Here is a 23,122-nt window from a genome sequence, read left to right as displayed (position 1 = left end):
TTTTTTTTTTTTTTTTGGTTTAGTTTTTCCACATACTAAACTATAGGTTGTTTTTGTTTTTCAGAAAATTAAACTTTTACTGTAAATAGTAGGTTGAAGAAGCATGACTCGTAGACAAAGGGCCAGTTTATTTTTATCTCTTCTCTCCTTCTTAAATGTGTTCAGTGAGGACAGTTTATCCAAAAATTTGGAAGAAAACTCAGACTGCTCCATAACTTTACTAAATGTTTTAAGTAACAAAAAGTTCTGTGATTCCTGATGTAGCAAAAATAATCTCAATAAATGAAAATGTCTGGTACTACATAGTTATTATTATTCTTGATTTTAAGTTAATATTTCTCCCCTCTTCAAGCTTGTACCTTCTATAAAAGAAAAGGTTTCTGATCCACCAGGGTCATGTGGAGGGAGGAGAGGTAAGACGGTAGGAACAGGAAAGTTCTTAGATTACTGATATTCCCCTAAGATAGCTTCAATATTTGTGGGCTTTGTAGATATTTAAAGCCAACTTTTTTTCTTGTGGGAGGTTTTATGGGTTCTACCCTTGAACTGCCCTTCCTGAATGGACAAGGTGTTTTTCTCCTGGTGGCCACGTCTTACCAACCTCTGGTTCTTTAGCATCCATTTCATACAGACTCTGATCATATCTTATCATCCCTCCAGGTAGCCTTCTTAGACCCACTTTTAACATGTTCCATGTCTAATCCATAGGACACATGGTATCCTTTGCCCTGTTAAACTGTATAAACAGAGGTTGATCTCACGCCTCCTCCCCCCCCCCCCCCCCCCCCCCCCCCCACCTCTCCTTTGTTCTACAGTAGGAATAGCCTCCCTGCCTTTGCCTTTTAGATCTCTTAGGCAGGAATGGGGGCAAAGTTCTTCAGGTATTCCCTTTGAAGCCCTTCACTCTCGACCTGAAGTAAGGAGAGAAGCAACTCACAGCCCAGACCTTACAAAAAAATCCCCTCTTCATTGTTACTCTCTTGAACTTTCTGTGTCCTTGCTGTTAAAAAGGGTTTAAGATAACCAATTTCTGATGTCTACCTCCTTCAAGGTGTGGTATTTATATCCACACCAAGGTATATCCACCTTGGTATTTATATTTAATGCCATAGGTTTTCGCTTTGAATTTCATTTTTAAAATCATATTACATTAGCTCTAGAATGTTTCAACATCTTTCTGAGCACTGTGGCACTTCTGACAGCTGAAAGATTTATTTTCTTCTGTTCCAGTTCTGCTAATACTAGCTGTGTGGCCTCAGATGTTACCTCTCTATATGTCATTTCCTCATTGATTGTTTTGACATTTAAACAAGTTAATATTAAATATGTTATCTGGGTAAATCTTAAAACAGTTATGCATAGAAAATGCTTAGTTACTTTAGCGATTATAATAAAGATAATTATTTTATTGTTGTTTTATTGAACCAGCACCATGACATCACATGTAGGTCTCAGAGATATGCTTTAAGCAATATAGAAAAGATGATACTAAAGACTCCAGTTGCTAGTCACCAAAATAGGTTGTAGAACATTGTCTTTGTGGACTATATTGTGCCAGTTGACCTAGATATCCCCTGAGACTATGGTCCTAAGTCCCCAAACTCAGTGACTCATTTCCTCAGCTGTTTGGATACAGCTAAGAAGTTTTCAGAACATTGCCTCCTGTATGCTCTACTGTATATTGTTGTTGTTGTCGAGTTGGACCCGTCGAGTCGGACTGGACTTGTAGTGACCCCCCTTTGGGTTTCTGAGGTGGTATCATTATGGAAGTAGATTGCCCAACCTTCCTTCTGAGGAGTGGCTGGTAGGTTTGAACCGCCAGCCTTCTGGTTAGCAGTCAAGTGTCTTAGGCAGTACGCTACCAGAGCTCTTACATATGTAGAAATATCCTCCACCAAACCTGTATATATTCATGGGTATAGTCTCTTCACCTTCCCACACTTGTTCAGTGTACATGTCTGTGTATCCACTCATCAATTAGTGTTATTACTGTTACTGTAGGATTATATTTGACATAGTATTTACTTCTGTTTCCATTAACATTTGTTCCCCTTCCAGTACCTTTCTTTGTCTTGATCATAGTGTGCTGACCTCCCCCTTATTGTATTTACCTTTCCCTTCTACCCAAACTACAATAAAAATTGTTGTTGTTGTTGTTATGTGCCATCGAGTTGGCCCCAACTCATAGCAACCCCTCCTTGGGTTGCCGAGGCAGTATCACTACGGAAGTAGATTGCCCAACCTTCTTTCCAAGAAGTAGCTGATGGGTTTGAACCGCCAGCCTCCTGGGTAGTAGTCAAGTGCCTTAGGCACTATGCTACCAGAGTTCCTACAATAAAAATTAAGGAAATAAAAAAGATGATACTAAAGAAAAAGAAGAAAATTAGCATTTTTCCATTTCATGTATATTTTACCAGTGGTATGTGGAGTTTTCCAATTACCTGAATAAATTCTTTGAATTTTTACTTTTAAGAAAGAAAAGACATGGAGAAATTTGATCACATATGACAAAGATTCAGCTTAGCATTTAGATTCAATCCCCACTGTGTTAATAGTTTCCTAAAGATGATGTAAAATAAGTCCCCCAAAATAGATGGCTTTAAAAAGCAGAAATTTATTGTCTCACTGTTTTCAAGGCTAAGGATCTGAATTCAGAGTATGAGCACAGCCTTATTTTCTCCCAAGGCTCTAGGGGAAGAATCTTTCTTGTCTCTGTTAAATTCTGGTAGCTCCAAAGCCAAAGAAACCAAACTCAACTGCCATCGAGTTGGATCCCAATCATAGTGACCCTTCCTTGGGTTTCAAGGTGGTATCACTATGGAAATGGATTGCCCAACCTTCCTTCTGAGGAGTGGCTAGTGGGTTTGAACTGCCATTCTTCTGGTTAGCAGTCAAATGCCTTCGGCACTGCGCCACCAGAGCTGCCCTGGAAGCCACAGGCATTCTTAAACTTGTAGATTGATCCTCACCTGTCCTTCTTATGTCTCTGTGTCTCTTCTCCTCTTTTATAAAGCCACCGCTCAGATGGAATTAGGATCCACCCTATTCCAGTCTGACCTAGTGTCGACTAACAGCATCTTCAAAGACTCTTATTTCCAAGCAAGGTCATAATCACAGGGGCTAGGGATTAGGACTTCAACGTAGCTTTTTTGGGGACACATTTCAATCCATAACAGCTACTAAAGCATTCATATGAGCATGTCCTGATTGTCCTACTGGTATTGGTGCCTCTTATCCTGCCCACTTTGTAAACAGTGGCTTTGTGACCCATTTGAAGAGGACCATTTTAACTAGGATTCCAGTCAGAAGTCTTTGAACAAAAAGAGGTTGATTGTCCTCATTAAAGAAGAGAAATAAATTGCCCCATTTTCTGAGTATTTACTGTACATCCTGTGGTTGGTGCTTAAAAAAATATACTCTCATTCATCAAATAAACCCTACCCTTACTTAATGCATGAGGAAGATGTTAAGTAATTTACCTAAGATCGTCTTGTGAGAACCTGAACCCAGGACAATTCATGTCTCTAAAACCTATCCACATTAGTTAATGCTACTTGATTTTTGTTCATGAAACTTCTGATGTTGGATGCGCTAAAGAGCTTAGTTAACTTGCAACACAAACAGTAGGTAAGCTGTCTAATTCTTCCAGTGAGTTCCACAGGCCATTTTTTTTTTTTAAATCTGTTTCTAAAAACTGTATATGGCATATGTTTTCTCAATGAAAACAAAAAATAACTACCACTTCATAATACCTCTTCAGATAATTGGTGATATCCTAAGCACTCACAAAAATTATATTGGGAATCATGAGCCATGTTGTAGTTGTCCAAATTTGTCTTTGCACGGAGCCCTGAACTTGTGTGAAACTCAGAGGTAACCCTACCAAACTCAGCCACAGGAGAAAAAAGAAAAGATGGCATCCTCTCCTCAGGGTTGGTGTGGTCAGTCTCATGGCTCTTCCAGAACCATTTGAGTATATATAAATCTCCTGGTTTAAATGAAGCCGTACATTTCCTTGTTTTAATGAGAGACATACCAGGATCATTAGAAATCATTAGATGACTTACTTCACATAACAATCACATAAAATTGTTTCCACCAAGTTCTGAATAATTATAGTTTATAATAGGAGTTAACTTTTTGATGAAATTACCATGTCACTATACTTGTTAAAAGTTTTACTGCTTCTCTGGCCTTTATGATTATCTGAGTTTTGTATAGTTGACCATTTACTGTCTCATAAAGTTGTAGCGTACTTCACGAGACTATAGAGAACATGCAGGATATGCTGCTTTGGGACATAGCATGACATAATGGAAAGAGGAAGACTTTAGGGGTGAGGAGTGTGTGTGAACCTGTCCAGGGAAACTAAGATTACCCACTTCTGATGCCAAATTGTGTGAGGGATAACAAATCCCACTCCACAACTGCATCCTGTGGAAATCTTAGCTTCCCTTGACTGTTCAGACCCCAGCTGCCCAAGCAGCCCTCTCTCTCTCATCGCCAGTCATCTAGGGCTGGGTCAGAAGGTACCAGGTGTAGGGTACCAGTCTCAAGCTCAGGAGTCCACATGACTCCTTCCTATTTAGACTAATCAGCCCTAATTTGGGATTTTCCTCTGACATGTCAGAATCTACTTTATTCTCTCTATTTAAACCAGCCAGCCCCCACTACTTCTTTGGGTCCTGTGATTCATTGGAACAACTCATAGAGCTAATGGAAAATACTGTACCTGCAATAGCAGCTTTAATACAGCAAAGGAGGATCCAAATGAAGAGACAGATAAAGCAAGGTCTGGGAGAAGCTGCAGAGCGAAGGTTCCATGTCTCACAGAGGAACACACTGCCCTCTCCCATGCATGGACACCAACTAGGAAGCTCCTAGATTGCATTTTCCAAAGCTTTTATTGGTCTCACCAAGTGGCCAGATAGATTCCATCATGCTTCATGAGGCATAGTCAACATAGGGCCCCCACGTGGTCCCTCTTGGTCTGGTCACCCCTCCATTCACTAGCCTCAGGTATTGCTCTAGCTCTCAAGAACAAGACCAAAGGTCAACTGATTTTCTGCAGTTGACTGGAGTAGGGTGCAAAGACAAATTTGGACACCTACAACATGGCTCATGATTCCCAATATGATTTTTGTGAGTGCTTAGGATGTCACCAATTATTCAAGAGGTATTATGAAGTGATAGTTATTTTTTGTTTTCATTGAGAAAACATATGCCATATATAGTTTTTAGAAGTAGATCTCATGAGAAGTCACATAACCCTGAGTATGAATCTCAGCTCAGGCACTGGGTATCTTTGGGACTTTGAGCTACTTACTTAACAACACTGAATCTCATTTTTGTCACTTATAAAGTGGAGATAATAATTACTGTTCTGTAGAGTTGTTCACATGACTGTTAAGTGAGATAATGTTTGTAAAGCAAAAAGTACAATTCCAGGGACACATATTAGTAATTATGATATTTATAAACTGGATTTATTGAGAGTCTGAAATTAAAACACAATCCCAGTGACTACTAAGTAGTATGTGGAGATTAAAAAGAGGCTTTGTAACTCAGCAAGTTGAAGTAAGAAATCTCAGTCTTAAGCAGTATCACCTTAAGGTATTTTAACTTCACTGTGCTTCATTGTTCATTAGAATTTCTAAAACATAAATAAGCATAAGTGTCATTGTAAATATAGTATAGCCCTTTATATCAGCTCAAAGTGTTGTTTATAACTGGAAATATACTTGTTCAATGAAAGACTTGTAAGAATAAGTTGGGTAATAGCTAATCATTAACACTTCAAACGTTTTTGAGAGAAAAAAAAAGTTGTTGGTGTGAATTTATTCCTTCCTTTACTCAACAGACACTTGTTGATTTCCTAAAGCCATTAGATGATAAAAGTTACGATTTTTTTTTTTTTTAGGTAAGTGGCAGATTCCTTCTTGGAGCATTCAGTCAAGTGGGACACTTAGATTCAAAGAAGCTTTCAGCATTGAAATCTTTTTGTCTCTGTCACTAGCTTAAGTGACTGTTCTTATACCTCCTTTAGATACTCATATGCGCAGTACATGCTATGGCGGAATCAAGAAAGGAGTGTGTGTCCGCCCCTTCCCTGGTGCTGTGACCAAGTCTGAATGCTGCTGTGCCAACCCAGACTATGGTTTTGGAGAGCCTTGTCAACCATGCCCAGCTAAAAACTCAGGTAGTGCTATTGGCCATTTTCTCCCTTAATGAAAAATCTATAAATTCAGCATTAAATACTTTGCCAAAGAGTGTAGCAGCTCTGGAGCGTTTCATCATTATTTTTATTTAGAACAAAGAAATCCAATTCTACATTGTTACATGAGACATGTAATAGGATTTAGAATGTGCTCTGGTATGATCAGCAGGCAGAGAGAGAACAATGCAGTGAATAGAAAAATCTATTTCCTGATTTAATTATGCTTGTGTGAGCAGATTTTTACATGACTACATTAGCCTCAATTTCACTGATTTATATTGTCATTGTGAAGAAGAATATTATAAAAATTATTTATCATTTTCAAGGTTATGAATACATCAGAACCTATTTTTTTTTTTTTTTTTATCTCAGTACAAAATGTCCTCAGGCCAGAGTTCATTATTAATTCTAGACTTTTAGGCTGCTAAATTTGACTCCTATAATTCATATATGTATTAAATCTGTATTGACTATATATAAGAACAGTAGGAAAAAAAAAAAAAACCTCACTGCCATGGAGTAGAATCTGACTCTTGGAAACCTCTCCTTGGGTTTCTGAGGTGGTATCTCTATGGAAGGAGATTGCCCAATCTTCCTTCCAAGAAGTGGCTGGTGGGTTTGAACCCCCACCTTCTGGTTAGCAGTCAGATGCTTTAGGCACTATCCCATCAGTGCTCCCATAAGGACAATGTTGTTGTTGTTATTATGTGCCATCGAGTCAGACTCGACTCATAACGACCCCTCCTTGGGTTTCTGAGGCGGTATCACTATGGAAGTAGATTGCCCAACCTTCCTTCCGAGCAGTGACTGGTGGGTTTGAGTCAAGAGCCTTCTGGTTAGCAGTCACATGCCGTAGGCACTACCAGTTGTTGCTGTTGTTAAGTGCCGTGGACTAGGAACTGAAAAAAAAAAAAAAAAAATCAACACAGTCTTTTTTTTTTCTTAAAGTTTTGAATAGGCAGGCAGGCATAGAAATTACAATTTAGCTCTGGTAGCATAGTGGCTAAGGCGCTTGACTGCTAACCAGAAGGCTGGCGGTTCAAACCCACCAGCCACTCCTCAGAAGGAAGGTTGTGCAATCTACTTCCGTAGTGATACCGCCTCGGAAACCCAAGGAGGGGTCCCTATGAGTGGGATCTGACTGGACAGCACATAACAACAACAACAACAATGTATGATTAGTGCTTTAAAATAGATATAAAGAAGGAACTGTGATAGCACAAAGGAGGGAGCAGTTAGTTGCCTGGGAAAGCTGGGAAAGACTTCACAAAGAGGGGTATGTTTAGATTGGTCTTGAAAAACTATTAAGAACTTCCCAGCTGGAGGATGGGAGAAGAGCATTCCAGGCAAAGGAAATGGCCTGCAATTCTGTTAAAAATCCTAAATGGAGTATTCAAAATTCAGCCAAATGATTACGTAATATCTAGAAGAATTGCTGAGTATGACTTTTTTTTTTTTTTTTAAAGGATAATGGGGAGAATCTTGCCCTAAAATATATTAAAGTACATTATTCGTATTATGAAAGAAGTATATAAACTGGCAAAAGACTAAATAAAATGATCAGTGAACTAATAAAATGAATCTAGAAATAGATCTGAAAATAAATGGGAAGAATAATACAATATTTTAAATCAATGAAGAAAAATGAATATTATTGATAAATATTGGAAAAAATATGAAGTTAGATCCCTACATTAAACCTTATAAAAAGTAATTATATAGAGTATATAATTTTTAAAATTTTTGAATAATAAAGGATTTTCAAAGCAAACATCAAAGACTAAAATACACATATACTTTAGAAAAGTATTTTCATGTACCATTCCTTAATTTATAAGGAACGTACATTAATCAATAAGAAAAGTTGAAATCCTCTATAGAAAAAATGTAAAAGCACATTGATAGGAGGATTTCACAGAGAAGAAATGAAAATGGTAAGTGACTGTATAAAAACATGCCTAAAATTTTAAAACTTAAAATGCCATTTTTGTTTTTCAGATTGGTGTAGTATAGATTTATTTTCCCAGTGATGGCAAATGTTACAAAAATGAGCCCACTCTTACAATTCTAGTAGAAGTGTAACTTGGTACATTTAGAGAGGGGAGGCCTTGGTTGGTACAAAAGATTAACATGCTGAGCTGCAACCTGGAAAGTTGGAGGTTCAAGTCCACCCAGAGGTGCCTGGGAAAACAGTCTTGGCAATATACTTCTGAAAAGCAGCCATTGAGAACTTTAAGAAGCACCGTTCTACCCTGACACACACATAGGGTCTCCCTGAGTCAAAATGGACTTGACAGCAGCTGGTTTTGGGGATTATCAAAAGTTTTTAAAGAGTCATGTAAAGTTTTAACAGTTTCACTTCCAGGGGATTATTCTAGTGCTATGATTGAACTTCATAGACCTAATTTCTGTCAGTAGGGAGTTGATTGAGTAAATGTGTTATGTCCATATAGCTCTGTTGTTGTTGTTGTTGTTGTTAAAAATGTTGTTGTTGTGTTATGTGCCATCGAGTCGGACCCGACTCGTTGTGACCCCTCTTTGGGTTTCCAAGGCAGTATCACTACAGAAGTAGGTTGCCCAACCTTCCTTCTGAGGAATGGCTGGTGGATTTGAACCTCCAGCCTTCTGGTTAGCAGTCAGGTGCCTTAGGCACTACACTACTAGAGCTCTAAAAAATATTAAGTGGGACTATATTGACATGAAAAGACATCTCTGATAGAATGCCCAGGATTGAAGCTTGTTTCCCCATTAATGAGCTATACAACCCTGAGTAGATTATTTCACTTCTCTGTACCTCAGTTTCCTCAGCTGTAAAATGAGGGAATTAATAGTATCTAGGTTGTACTGTGGGACCTCTGGTAGCGTAGTGCCTAAGGCACTTGACTGCTAACCAGAAGGCTGGCAGTTCAAACCCACCAGCCACTCCTCGGAAGGAAGGTTGGGCAATTTACTTCCATAGTGATAGTGCCTCGGAAACCCAAAGAGAGGTCGCTATGAGTCGGGGCCGACTCGACGGCACACAGCAACAACAGCAACAGGTTGTACTGTTGGGAAGATTAAATAAATTATTACATAAAAAGTACTAGAACAATGCCAGGCATATGGTAAGTTCTATTGCATAAGTACTGGCTATTATTATTTTATTATTGAGAGAAAAAGAAAGTTACAAAACAATCTCTCTAAAAGAATTTAGGTTTTTTTTTTTTGCAATTTCCATATGCAGAAAATAATCGGAACATTTATCAATATATTAATACTATTCAGAATGATGACTAAAAGTTAGTTTTATGTATTTTTTTATTCTTACATGTGATTTTTTAAAATTCTTATTACAATTATGTACTTGAAAATGGTAATTTTTTCGTTTTAAAAATTAATTCATATATTTCTTCCTAATGGTAGTTTTCAGACTTATGGAACAGTTATAGTTTATAGTTTTTAATTATTCTATTTTAAATTTTTTTTATTATACAGCTGAATTCCATGGCCTTTGTAGTAGTGGAATAGGTATCACTGTGGATGGAAGAGGTAACTGGATTCAGTTTTCAATATTATAATAATCATGAAATTCATAGACTTGCAATAATGTTATTAATATAATGATATTATTTAATATTATAAGAACATATCAAAATAAAATAGTAAGATAAATTATCTCCTAACACACTAGTTATATTCTGAATTATTTTAAGTAGTATATAGACACCCATTTTTCATCTTGGGTAAATATTTATCTGTTAAATATGTGTTGTCAAAAATGTCACTAACACATAATGTCTATGATTTTATGCATACTTTTGCTTAAAATATGAGAATTGGTATTTACATTACAAAAAAAAGTGAGTCAATTTTAAGAAAAAAACTTACGTAGTTGTACAAATGTAGTTTAAAAAAATATTTAAGAAACACTTACTATGGATCAACTTTAAGAAACACTGCCCTAAGAATGCATTAAGACTGTATTTGCCTAAGAATATGAAAATGTTTCTATCCAGCTAAAGAGGTAAAGTTCATTAAAATGTTCTTATTTTAAAATTAGTTAATATGTTTAAAAAATTCATGTGTAATCTTAAATATTTAAGTATATGTGTGTCATAATTTTAAATTTCTTTTATATTTCAATAGACATTCAGTTTTACTTATTTTTTAAATAAAACTGTAGGGTGCTGTTCAGTCCTGACTTTACATATATATATATATTCTTTTGTGTTTTGGAAGAGTTTAGTAAGTTCTAGATTAATTGTCAGTAATGTTGAATGTTTGCAATGAGTATGAGGAGCCAGAGTAAAGAAGCAGCCTGTCCTTCACAAAGATGCCTTTCCCAAAAATAAAATGAAAAGGCTGACAGTTCTTTAGTATTTAAGGTCTTCCAAACTCTCAAAAACAATGGTATCATCAGAATTTGAGCATAGTGACCAGAACTTGATATTTGGCATTTGACTGCTAACCAGAAGGCTGATGGTTCTAACCCACCAGCCACTCCTCAGAAGGAAGAGTAGGCAATCTACTTCCATAGAGATACTGCCTCGGAAACTCAAGGAGGGGTTGCTATGAGTTGAAATCAACTTGACGGCAGTGAGTTTGGTTTTTTTTGTTTGTTTGGTACTTTTATATTCCTTTTCCATATGACCTTACCAACAGAACTAGCTGCCTGTTGGAAACTATTGGCCTCACATATAAGTACATCATTCTGCAAGTCCCACTGCCCATGGGTGATAGAGAGTAGACATGTTTGTTGCTTGTTGTAAAACGTCCTGTTCGGAAATAGCCATGTTTGAACTGTCCTCTCCATTAAAATCAAATCATCAATAATGAGGAACATTTATTAAATATCATATTACTTGGGTGATGGTTAAAACTGATAATAAAATGCAAACATCCCCTGCCTTCAAGGACTATAAAATTATATAGGCCACACTAAAAAATCTCAGTCTTCTAATTAGATAGTCAAAATAGCTATCAAGGTAAGTTTCCCTTTGGATTTTGGGCCAACAGCCTGTAAATTTTCATCATTAATTTTATCATAAATAGAGGCATTTTAAGTGGTGCAATTACTTGAATTTCTGCCAGTTCCCTTCATTTTTCTTTGATTTCCAGGTGAAGTGTTGTTCTGTATCTCTCTATTTTATTCTTTTATTCCTATTTTCGTTTCCTTTTCCTTTTTGAAAGGCAGGCAAATTGTGGGATTGGAGAGTTAGGTAAACATTTTTTTATGTTGAGTTATCTTTATTATCCTGCATTTATCAAGAAAATGTGTATTTGAGCATTGAGCTTTCAACATTTAATGCAGATATCAATGAGTGTGCTTTGGATCCTGATATATGTGCCAATGGAATCTGTGAAAACTTACGTGGTAGTTACCGTTGTAATTGCAACAGTGGCTATGAACCGGATGCCTCTGGAAGAAACTGTATTGGTAAGTTTTTTTGTTATATTTATTCAAAACCTTTTTTGTACAGTTTAATCCCATGGATTGTAAGATGAGTCAAAGTACAAATAAATAAATAAATAAAAATCTTAAAAGTTCCTCATTTCCTTCTTTTTACAAAAAGAGAGAAGAATATTGGTATCTAGCAGATTTTCATTACACAATAATACTCTTCTATTTATACAATTTAGTTTTATTTTCACAAATGAATGAACACATATGACACATATTGGCTACTGTTTTTCTGTATCTATCTTAATCATCAACATTTTCTCTAAGAAAGGGACTACAAAAATTAATGGGGCAATATGGATAATAGAAAGTCAAGAAAATAAAGTGTTGAATATTGAGAAACCTTGTATTCTGTAACTTTGTGGCTGTGACTCCATTATCTAAACATGATAACTGAAATGGGATGTTTTCTTTTTGTAACTTATAAGACAATGTCTGAAAAAACTCATGTGATCTAGGTTTAACAAAAGGAACGGGAGGAGGATGAAGAGGTCTGACAACATTATGCTGTTTTCTATTAGTTCATATATTAAAGAAAATAAAATTGCTTTAGTTGCAAAGTGTGACTGCAAGTCCCACTGCCCACGGGTGATAGAGAGTAGACATGTTTGTTGCTTGTTGTAAAATGTCCTGTTCGGAAATAGCCATGTTTGAACTGTCCTCTCCATTAAAATCAAATCATCAATAATGAGGAACATTTATTAAATATCATATTACTTGGGTGATGGTTAAAACTGATAATAAAATGAAAACATCCCCTGCCTTCAAGGACTACAAAATTATATAGGCCACACTAAAAAATCTCTAACTGCACCATGAAAGGGGTAAAATGGACAAATCCCACCTTTATCACTAACTGCATGGCAAGGGTCAGAATGAATCCAGTTCTCACCTGGAAGTGGACCAGGCTTCACCTTCCCACATCTTCATTCCTCATTGCCAGCCATTTCTCCTGTGGCACTTCCTCTCTCACCCTAACCTCTGAGTTAGGTCAAAACATTCCTGGCCACTTAGAACCATTTCTTCAGGTACTAGCTGTAGGCTCAGGAGTCTGTACAGCTCCCTGCACATAAGACTAGCCAACCCCTCTCTGTCTCTTTAGTTCCCTGGGGTTAGTTCACTACTAGAAGGACTCTGTCCACTTTCACTGACTGCCCATGCAGGTTTTTTTCTATCACCTAGGAACTCTGGTAGCATAGTGCCTAAGGCATTTGACTGCTAACCAGAAGGCTGGTGGTTCAAACCCACCAGCCACTCCTCGGAAGGAAGGTTGGGCCGTCTATTTCCGTAGTGATACTGCCTCGGCAACCCAAGGAGGGGTCGCTATGAGTCGGGGCCAACTCGACAGCACTCAACAACAACAACAGCCACCTAGGGCTGGCTCCTCACAAGTTTGGACCCTGTCCTTCTGACTGCCTGTGCAGCCCCCTCCTCTGAGTTGGCCACTCTGAGCCAAGTCAGACTCTCATTCCCCCTTGTGAGTTTGTTAATTCTCTGTAACGGCTCAGAAAAATCACAGACTATTACCTATGGGAGCTCTGGTGGCATAGTGCCTAAGGTATGTAACTGCTAACCGGAAGGCTGGCGGTTCAAACCTGCCAGCCACTCCTCGGAAGGAAGGTTGGGCAATCTACCGTAGTGATACTGCCTCAGAAACCCAAGGAGGGGTCACTGTGAGCCCCAGTGGCTCAGTGGTTAAGTGCTCAGCTGCTAACAGAACAGTTAGCCACTCAAACCCACCAGCTAATCAACTCAAACCCACCAGCTAATCTGTGGAAGAAGGATGAGGCAATCTGTTTCTGTAAAGATTTATAGCCTTGAAAACCCTGTGGGGCAGTTCTGCTCTGTCATATAGGGTCGCTATGAGTAGAAACCGACTCGTTGGCAGTGGGGTTTTTTGGTTTGTTTGTTTTTAAATGTGTTCTTTCTGAAGTACATGTCCCAGGGATTCAGAATCTCTTAAAAGTAGCCACCCGCATAAGAATGTATTGTTTGAATAAAACCTAGTATTTTATTTTGTACTGTGGGTATAAAGAAATTATCTACTTAGAAGTCAGGGAAGGGGTGAAAGAAAACCCAAATAGCGTAATAAAACATTGTTGGATACTTTTGTTGGCATTGTTGGTGCCATCAAGTTGGTTCCAACTCATAGCGACCCTTTAGCACACTGTAATATATATACTAATATGTACCAACCAAGCCACTCCTCAGAAGGAAGATGGGACATTCTACTTCTGTAGTGATACTGCCTTGGAAACCCAAGCAGGGGTCACTGTGAGTCAGGTCCGACTCAACGGCACACAACAACAACAACTATTTTTAATGTGTAATAGGACACTGTATAGGCACTGTTATACATATTTAAATATATGCATCTCCTGTCTTCTAATGGTTGCTTTCAGACATTGATGAGTGCCTGGTAAACAGACTACTTTGTGATAATGGACTGTGTCGAAATACTCCTGGAAGTTACAGTTGCACATGCCCACCTGGATATGTATTCAGGACTGAGACAGAGACATGTGAAGGTAAGAGCTGTCTTCGTTGCCTTAGTTCTGAATAGCGAGCACCTAGATATGCTTAAACACCAATTACATTGATGAAGCAATATAGGAGCAAAAGTGTTATGTGAATATTTCTTTAATAATCTCTTTCAGCTAATCTGACAGCTTTAGAAAAAGCATATACTTAACCCAATTTAGGAGCTCTGGTAGCGTAGTGCCTAAGGCACTTGACTGCTAACCATAAGGCTGGCAGTTCAAACCCACCAGCCACTCCTCGGAAAGAAGGTTGGGCAATCTACTTCCATAGTGATACTGCCTTGGAAACCCAAGGAAGGGTCGCTATGAGTTGGATCCGACTCAATGGTAGATAACAACAACAACCCAACTTAAAATACCTGCCAGTTTTGTTCCATTCAGATAAGATACCAACACACGTTTAGAACAAACATTCTGAAGCTTTAAAAAAAATAAAAAAGGTGGAAGGAGCCATTTAGTGCTTTACTTGCTGAAATAAAATGTCAGATTTTGTTTGTATGTTGTTTAAAACCACTGTTACACATTAGCTTAGGAAGCTGATAAATTAGTAATGGCAAAGTCAGCTCTTAAGCAATTTAGTTATGAAGTGATTGGTATACCTAAGAGCTTAGCCAATAAAGTATGTAATTATACTTTATACTCTGATAAAATTGTCCTTTTCATTTGATAATTCAAGTCATCATTTGGACTTACAGATCATAAATCAGTGTTTTAAAAATGTATTCTTTCTCTTTTAATTAGATTTTTCTGCAGTGAAAGTTACTCAAATGAGAGAATAGTTTATTTTCAGTGAGACACCAGTTAAGCAATGGTTGTGTTCAGTTATATTTTAGTATGTTGCTCAAAGTACTATGTATTTCAGAACAACATGTTGTCTGACTAGCAGTCATTGTTCCTCTTTAAGTCTTACTGTGTGGGCCAGCAGAAGTGTCCCATGACGTTCTCAAATCCAATAACTACTTCTGAATAGTAACTTTTTGAAAGAGACTTCATGTTTAATTACAGTGAATAGCCTTTTCCTTATTTGTTAAAGTATTCGTTTCTCAGAGAATCTACAGCCAAGAAAACTGCAATAATATAATATGATACAGAAAGATATTAACCTTCTCTTTTCAGCTTTCTGTTTAACATCAAAGCATTCTTGTGAATAGAAACACGTTAGCACTATTGAACAAGATGCCAAAACACAAATGACTCAGCTGAAGTCAATGAAATGCAATTACAAAGTGTAATTCTAAATTTGGATTGGATTGGAGGGACCACTGAGAAACAGTAATTAGCCTGAAGAAAGAAAAGAAAAAGAAAACCTTGGCAGCATAAAATCCAGGTTTTCTAAATTTAGATGTGGTAATGACTTTCCTCACTGCCCACCACCTTTGCTGGAACTCCTCAAAGAAAGAAGAATGCTCATTGCATTCCCAATTAAAGTACTTGGAGAATTTTCTCCATAAATGATTATTAGGCAACACACTTAGGAGTTTGCAGTATCTTTCTATAAGTTAAGAGTCCCTGGGTAGTGCAAACACTTAATGTACTCAGCTGCTAACTGAAAGTTTGGAGGTTCAAGTCTACCCAGGGGCATAAAAGCCTGGAGATCAGCTTTTGAAAAACTGGCCGTTGGAAGCCCTATGGAGCTCAGGTATACTCTGACACACAGAGGTTCACCATGAGTTGGAATCCAACCCATGGCAACTGGTTTTTGTTTCCTTTTGTTTTGTGTAAAATAGAAGAGCTCTCTTTATAACCTGGCTCGGGCTTCTTAAATGTATTGACAAAAGAATCTCCATTTTATAGCACCCAGCTAGACCCCAACCTCACACACCTCTTGTCTTCAGAATTACTCTCAGAAACATGTTTTGTGCAGAAGCATGCGTGCCATATTACTCATAGATTTTTTTTGGAGGTGCAGAAGGGATTTCAAAACTTGCTTGTTTTTCCTTGTTCTCAACTTTCTATGTTTCCTTCCCATTTCCCCTTAATGGTTTTATTGTCTGTTGGAGGGTATGGTTCTGTTAAATCTCAAGAAAATGTGAAACCAAAGATCGCTTACATTTAACTATAAGCTGATGAATATTAGGACCAATTTCCTCTTCCACAGCAGCAGCACCCTTTGGTGCTAGTATGAGGGAAATGAGCTCTGGTGACGTGGTGCCTGAGGCATTTGACTGCTAACCAGAAAGCTGGTGGTTCAAACCCACCAGTTACTCCTTGGAAGGAAAACTAGGCAATCTTCTTCTGTAGAGATACTGCCTCGGAAACCCAAGGAGGGGTCGCTATGAGTCGGGACTGACTTGACGGCAGTGAGTTTTTTTTTTTTTTTTTTTTTAAGAAATGGAAGGTGTCTTGGATTCAGCTTGGTATGAATACTGAATCGTTTGTGATAATTTACTGCATATTCCATTTTAATAAGAAAAGATTGGCATTGAAGGGTATTGAACGTCATAATACTGAAGTAGAAGTTAAAGTCAAGAACTCACCTGTTTATGTGAACAATGGAAGGGGGAGTAGGAGAGACTCCTATTAATAGTGTAATGTTGGATCATAACGTAAGTATCAGCATGAGGGAGCAAGGCACATTAATACCAAATCAGGCACCAGTGAGAGTTGGAAAGAGTGATGTGCACTTATTTTGCCCAAGAGATAATTGTTCCTGATAAATGTGAGCCTTTTCTTATTATGAAAAATATTTGCATCTGTCATTCATAGGAAAGAAATCCATGTTATTTAAATAAAAGAGACATGATACAAAAATATTTTGTCACCAGCCTCAAGTAATTTGGAGGATATAAAAATGATTTATTCTTGACACTGTTCAGTTATATTTGCATTTCGTTACGTGTTTTGCAAAAGATAGACCTAAAGACCACAGAACTCTTTCCCTTGGGTTTCCTGCTTATTTCCACCCCTCTGTTCAAACAGTAAATTTGTCTGCCTGAAGCAGCTCTCTTCATCCTATTCTTTCTAAACTAATTTCCAAAGACTAGACAGGGAATTATTAGCAGATTCATGGCAAACTGTAGTTCTCTCTTCATTTTTGCTACAGTCACTGACTTTATTTGTCATTCATGTTTTCAACAGGCTATTTTTAAACATATAATAAATAGCAGTAATAATAAAGAGAATAAAGTTCCTCTGATACTTCAGACTGAAGTTACAAAAAAAATTTATTTTACTTTTTTTGTTTGAGCCCTGAGAGTCTGTGAAAGTTAAAATTTTTACAGCAAGCGCTGTGGTTTAGATTGTGTTTCCAGTGACATAACTAGTTAAATGTAAACCAGATGTGCTTTGAAGTTTATTTCCAGGAATGTACAGTGAACTGTTTCAATTCCTCTTTCCATGACATTTATAACATAAAAACATTGTATTTAAAGAAAAATAAAACAATTGATATTTGTAGCTGTCATTGCATATGCTTATGGTTTTTGAGTTCATAAATGCTTAACTTAAAATAGGAAGTTTAAAACTATATAACACTGACATTTTCTTTTTTTCAGACTTCTTATAAATGAAATTAATAACAAAAGTATAATATGGTCTGTCCTCAGAGTAGTTATCTGCTTCCTTTTTGATTATCTGATTGCTTTTTCTATTGTGCTTTTACTGAAGGAATTTTAGTACCCTGGAATAGACCATTTCATTCCATATCTGAGCAACATTTACAAGATCTGCTCTTGTATTTTCTTCCCTTTTTTTTTTAAGAGGCCTTCTTACTACAAACGACCTGAAAGATGCATTCATATTTCCTCAAGTAATTTCTGTTTCAACAATTAAGTTAGTACCTAAGTATTTGTATAGTAATTTTGAAGTACACGAAAAAGTAAAGTACCTGTTTTCCTCACTGATTCTTCAAATTTACATTTCAAGTCCACTGACTTGAAAATCAGCTGTGAACCCTGCTCTTTTAGCACCAGCTTAGTTTATGTTTGACTTGAACCATTCAAGAGTAAGCATTACAGTCTGCTAACTATTTGTTTGTCTCCATGTTTTTCCTCAACATAGTAAAGTGTTTTATATTAGATTCAAAGAGGTATTTAGGGAAAGGGGAAAAAAAAGAAAAATTATTCTGGGAGACTGAACATAAAATGTCTTGAGGTATGTTGACCTGTTTCAGATAATTAACCAAGTAGGAAAAGAAATCTGTGTGCCACTTTAAACCAAGTGGCTAAATTTATATTGAAAGTCAATCTTCGATATTGTTTCAACTACTTTAACTGAAGCTTATATTTATTTTTAATTAGCACATATGTTAAACCATTTAACTTTACAGGCTTGGCATTATCTTTAGTCAGCACTTCAGAACATATGCATACTCTAATTCTATTTACATCTCACCATCAACAGAACTTGTTTGGATTACGGTGTATAATTTGATGGCAGACATAAATCAAATTCATAATTGTAGACGCCTGTTTAAGGTGATTGCATGTACTCCCTCAAGATTTTCTAATTTTTATTTTACCAAAATTATCTTTACTTTAAAAAGACACAGGCAACCAAACATAAAGTGAACATGCTGAAGAGAAAGAGATGGAAGATAGGGACAGGAGGAGACTGCCATACCCAGTATTAAAGTTTCAGACCTATTTCTGGATTTGTATGCAGGACTTTAGAATTAAAGCCATCCTTGTGATATTTGGTTTCTAACAAGGCTTTCTTAATTCTTCTAAAGCCTCATGGATCTATAAATGACAGAAACAATCAACCTATGTTTGTGCAAAGCATGTTGTGCCTGGGAATATGTTGCTTTTCCATGGAATGAGTATTTGAATTTCCCATAGGACAATTGCATTTTATTATGAAGAAAAAGTTAATCCAATTTATGTAAAGTTACAGCAATGTATTGAAGATTGACTACTGACCCCTTTCAAAATAGGCAGATTCCTGTAGTTCTACCAAATGCGCAGTTGGGTGGATGTGCATCCACACTGTGAAATGCACGTCTCCATTTCTCATTCACTTTATGCCTCATAGAGCCATATTAAAATTGCAAGAGCCAAGTTTACCAGACGTTCTGGCATAGCATAGCTTGTTGGAATAATATTTTCCAGAAACACATGGCAATTCTAACAGAATCTTTTCCTTCTGGATTGTAGATATAAATGAATGTGAAAGCAACCCGTGTGTCAATGGGGCCTGCAGGAACAACCTTGGATCTTTCAATTGTGAATGTTCACCTGGCAGCAAGCTCAGTTCAACAGGATTGATCTGTATTGGTAAGATTCATACGCAGTGCTAATGCTTCAATTTCTTTAAAAAGATATGAGCAGAGACCTGAAGCTTTATTGTGGATAAAAACAAAACATGATGGGAGTAAGCTAAAAATCAGGAGTTACATTAGTGGTTTTCTGTTGTTATATCAAGATGTGGGTGAAGCACGGTAGCATAACCTGGTCAGCCTCTTAAATTTTGTTAGATTCTATAAAGTGTTTCTTTGATATAAACGAAAAACAGAAGGAGCTCTGGTGGTATAGAGCCTAAGGCATTTGACTGCTAACTAGAAGGCTGCTGGTTCAAACCTACCAGCCACTTCTTGGAAGGAAGTTTGGGCAATCCACTTCCATAGTGATAATCGCCTCGGAAACCCAGGGAGGGGTTGCTATGAGTTGGATGCTGTAAGTTAATTTCTCTACCACACACGTATGTATATTTGTTAGCCTAACAATGCCTTAGGCAACAAAATAATCAAATCCTTGTTGCATATTTCCTTATAAACAACCCTAGTATGGTAAACAAAAATGTGATGGAATTTGGATTCAGTTAACAGGACAAGAATTTGAAGATTTAATACTTTAAAGCTGTAGAGAGAATTTATTACTTTCTTCTTTCTTCCATCAATTATAGATTCATGGGCTTCAAGGAAGAGAAGTTAATTGTTACTTGCTCTTGGAAATGTCCAGGGAGAAAGATTTTAAAACTACCAAACTAACACCTTTTAGTATGTCCCAAAATATGTAAGGTCAGTTTTTGATAATGACAAAAGGATATATATAACTAGACTGATATAGTCTACCTAGTTATACATATGTCCCAGTAGTTTTTACCTGTATCTAGGATCTGTGGTTCTATTAGCAAGGCATTTTCTGTAGTTCATACCATTAGCTACTATGTCGATTGTATTCAAAATAGTATGAACACATTTCAGTTGTATAGAGCACCCAATAAATTGGCAGTTTTTGTTTATATGTTCCTGCCAAAATCAATTTTTAATTCAGTGTTTCCAAAGATGATAGTATTTTCAGTATTGTCTGATTATATTTAGCTCAATACTAGGGTACCTGTTTATTACGTAAAGAGAAATGACCAAGTCCAAATTATCAATGAAAACCTTTTCTTTGGAGGTGCCAGCTCTTTATCCCAAAAGGATGTGTGTGCATCATATGCCTGGTGAAACATGAGCCCTATTCAGCTCTCCCTGTTAGGGAACAGACTGCCATCTGTCTGTGGCACTTTCTTTTTTTCTTATAAAATCCTGGAAGACTGGGTGGTGGAGGTGGTTTGCATTGAGTAAGGCAGAAATACTTTTGCTAAACCACAATTTCCAATTGAGATGGAGTCATTCTATTATGCAAAGGAAATGAACTCAGCATTAATCAATTGATGTCTCAAAAAACTAAATCTATATTCCACTTGGACATCAGAGATACCTCAGTTTGTGCTTTATTGTATAAACTTCTGTTATTTTGGCATTTTTCTTTTTTGACCCTTAATGAAGGATGGTGAAGGACCTGGAAGTGTTTTGTTCGTTACACATAAGGTCACTATGAGTTAAAACTGACTCAACCGTATCTAACAACAACAACAACGAAAAATGAGCGAAAGCATTTTACTCCCATCATACTTTTCTCAGTTAATGTGTTATATGTGTTTTTATTCATTGTGATCAAAGTTGAATTTCCCAGGCCACTGCTGCTCATAAATAAATTTCCTATCATTTAAAAATTTTAGATATAATTTTATCTGTTTTTTTCTTTAAAAGATAGTTACAGGTTTTAAAAGGAAATAATAATACATATGTGTAGGAAAAACTATGATTGTATTATTTTTAAATAAAATTGTCAGTGGCTCTTATCGGTGATTAGCTCTTTCACAGAGTCCAGGTTTCTAAATTTAGAACCAAATAAAAAGCCCTGAGTTGATTACTCATTAAAATTAAGTTAAATCATATATGAATTCGTTGGATACTGAGAATTTTTAGGGATTTAGAATCTATTCTACAAGCCTCTTAAAAATAAATTAATCTTAAACTAGACTGCTTAAAAAGATTCTTGTATTCTGGTTGAAAATTATAATAAATATAATAGAACAATGAATGTAATTAATCTTTCCTGAATTAACTATACTATTCTAGTCTGTCGCTATGAGTCAGGGCCGACTCGACGGCACATAACAACACTCTAGTCTGTCGGCTCTATGTAATCCAGACCATTTTCCCTCATCTTTGGTTTGGATCTGAACTCTGTCCTCTAAACATATGGACCGAAGACAAAGGTACCAGTGACCTCCCCCATGGACAGTCCCATTCCCCACCTCCCTACCTCAGAGGATGTCAAAACCAAGGGTCTATTCTTGTTCCTCATCTAAGCCTCGTAGCAGTGGTCAGCATGTTGATCTCTCTTCTCTTTTCAATAAATTTTTCTCTTTGGCCTCCCACTCACAGCTTTATTCTTGTTCTCCTATTATATTTCTTGCTCCTTTTCTGTTTCCTTTGATATATCTTCCTTGTCTCCTTGCCCTCCAATCTGAAATGTCCCAAGAGTCAGTCCTTGAACCTCTTTTCTTTCTGTTTGCATTTACTCCTTAGGTGGTGTCTGCATTGACTCTTAAATTTATCTCTCCATCCTCAACTTCTTCTCTAAGTTAAGAGTTACAATTTCAGCTGTCTACTATGTGTCTTTAATGTCTAATAGATATAATAAGCTTAACATGTCTAAAACCAAATTCCTGCCTTCCCTCTTATCTTCTAGAATTGTTTCCTTTTTGGCAGAAGGAACATCTTGGAGTCATCCTCAAATGTTTTTCTCTCAAATGTTGCTAAATCAATTAGCAAACCCTGTTAATTCTAAAGTATATCCATATTTCAACCATCTCTTACCACCACCAACAACCTCCAACTTAAGCCTCCATTATTTTTTTCCTGATTATTATTGTATCCTCTGTCTTATCTTCCCCCACCCCCCCATACTTGCAGCCACCCTATTGTCTGTTTTTCTTATAGCCTATAGGTAGTGCTTTTAAAACATAAATTAGACCATCTCATTTTTTTGTCTAAACTGTTGTCTTAAAAAAACCTTTGTCTTCTCAAGGAGCTCTGGTAGCATAGTGGCTAAGACACTTGCCTGCTAACCAGACGGCTGGCGGTTCAAACCCACCAGCCACTCCTCAGAAGGAAGGTTGGGCAATCCTACTTCCGTAGTGATACTGCCTCGGAAACCCAAGGAGGGGTCGCTCTGAGTCGGGGCCGACTCGATGGAACATAACAACAACAACAACAACTTCTCAACTCAGAGTAAAAACTAAAGTCCTTGCTAAAGATCCTATTTAACCCACACAACTGCTTCTACATCTTCATCTCCCATTGCTCTGTCTTCCACTCCCTCCCTTAGAGCCACACTGGTCAACTTGTTGATCATGAATGGCAAGCACGTATCCGTCTAAAGTCCTTTGTACTTCAGTTCTTTGATTGGAATGTTCCAAGCTTTGTTTCTTTCAGGTTTGTACTCATATGTCACATTGTAAGTCCAGACTTCTCTAATTATCCTCAATAAGATAATAGTCTTTCTCTCCTTTACCCTTAAGCCTGCTTACCCTGTTTTATTATTTTTTTTATTTTTCAGACTTCTTAACCAAGCCCAGACTATATATCTCTAGCATGTATGAGTGTGTCTCTCTCCATATCTGTCTCTCTCTCTCTCTCTCTCTCTCTCT

The 23,122-nt window shown here is 37.0% G+C and overlaps 1 protein-coding gene across 1 annotated transcript in view; it reads left to right on the top strand.

The window, feature by feature from the left end:
• FBN2 (fibrillin 2) overlaps positions 1 to 23,122 on the top strand; it is a 365,588-nt gene that overhangs the window by 236,922 nt on the left and 105,544 nt on the right. The window contains exons 16-20 of the mRNA XM_007947457.2: positions 6,047 to 6,199; positions 9,692 to 9,745; positions 11,508 to 11,633; positions 14,060 to 14,185; positions 19,291 to 19,410. Coding sequence (XP_007945648.1) covers positions 6,047 to 6,199; positions 9,692 to 9,745; positions 11,508 to 11,633; positions 14,060 to 14,185; positions 19,291 to 19,410 — 579 coding nt within the window. The remainder of the gene's footprint in view (positions 1 to 6,046; positions 6,200 to 9,691; positions 9,746 to 11,507; positions 11,634 to 14,059; positions 14,186 to 19,290; positions 19,411 to 23,122) is intronic.

This window comes from Orycteropus afer, unplaced genomic scaffold (assembly GCF_000298275.1).
Source record: "Orycteropus afer afer isolate SDZICR_OR568_19922 unplaced genomic scaffold, OryAfe1.0 scaffold00185, whole genome shotgun sequence".
NCBI classification, from domain to species: domain Eukaryota; kingdom Metazoa; phylum Chordata; class Mammalia; order Tubulidentata; family Orycteropodidae; genus Orycteropus; species Orycteropus afer.
This window is presented reverse-complemented; position numbering and strand designations above follow the sequence as displayed.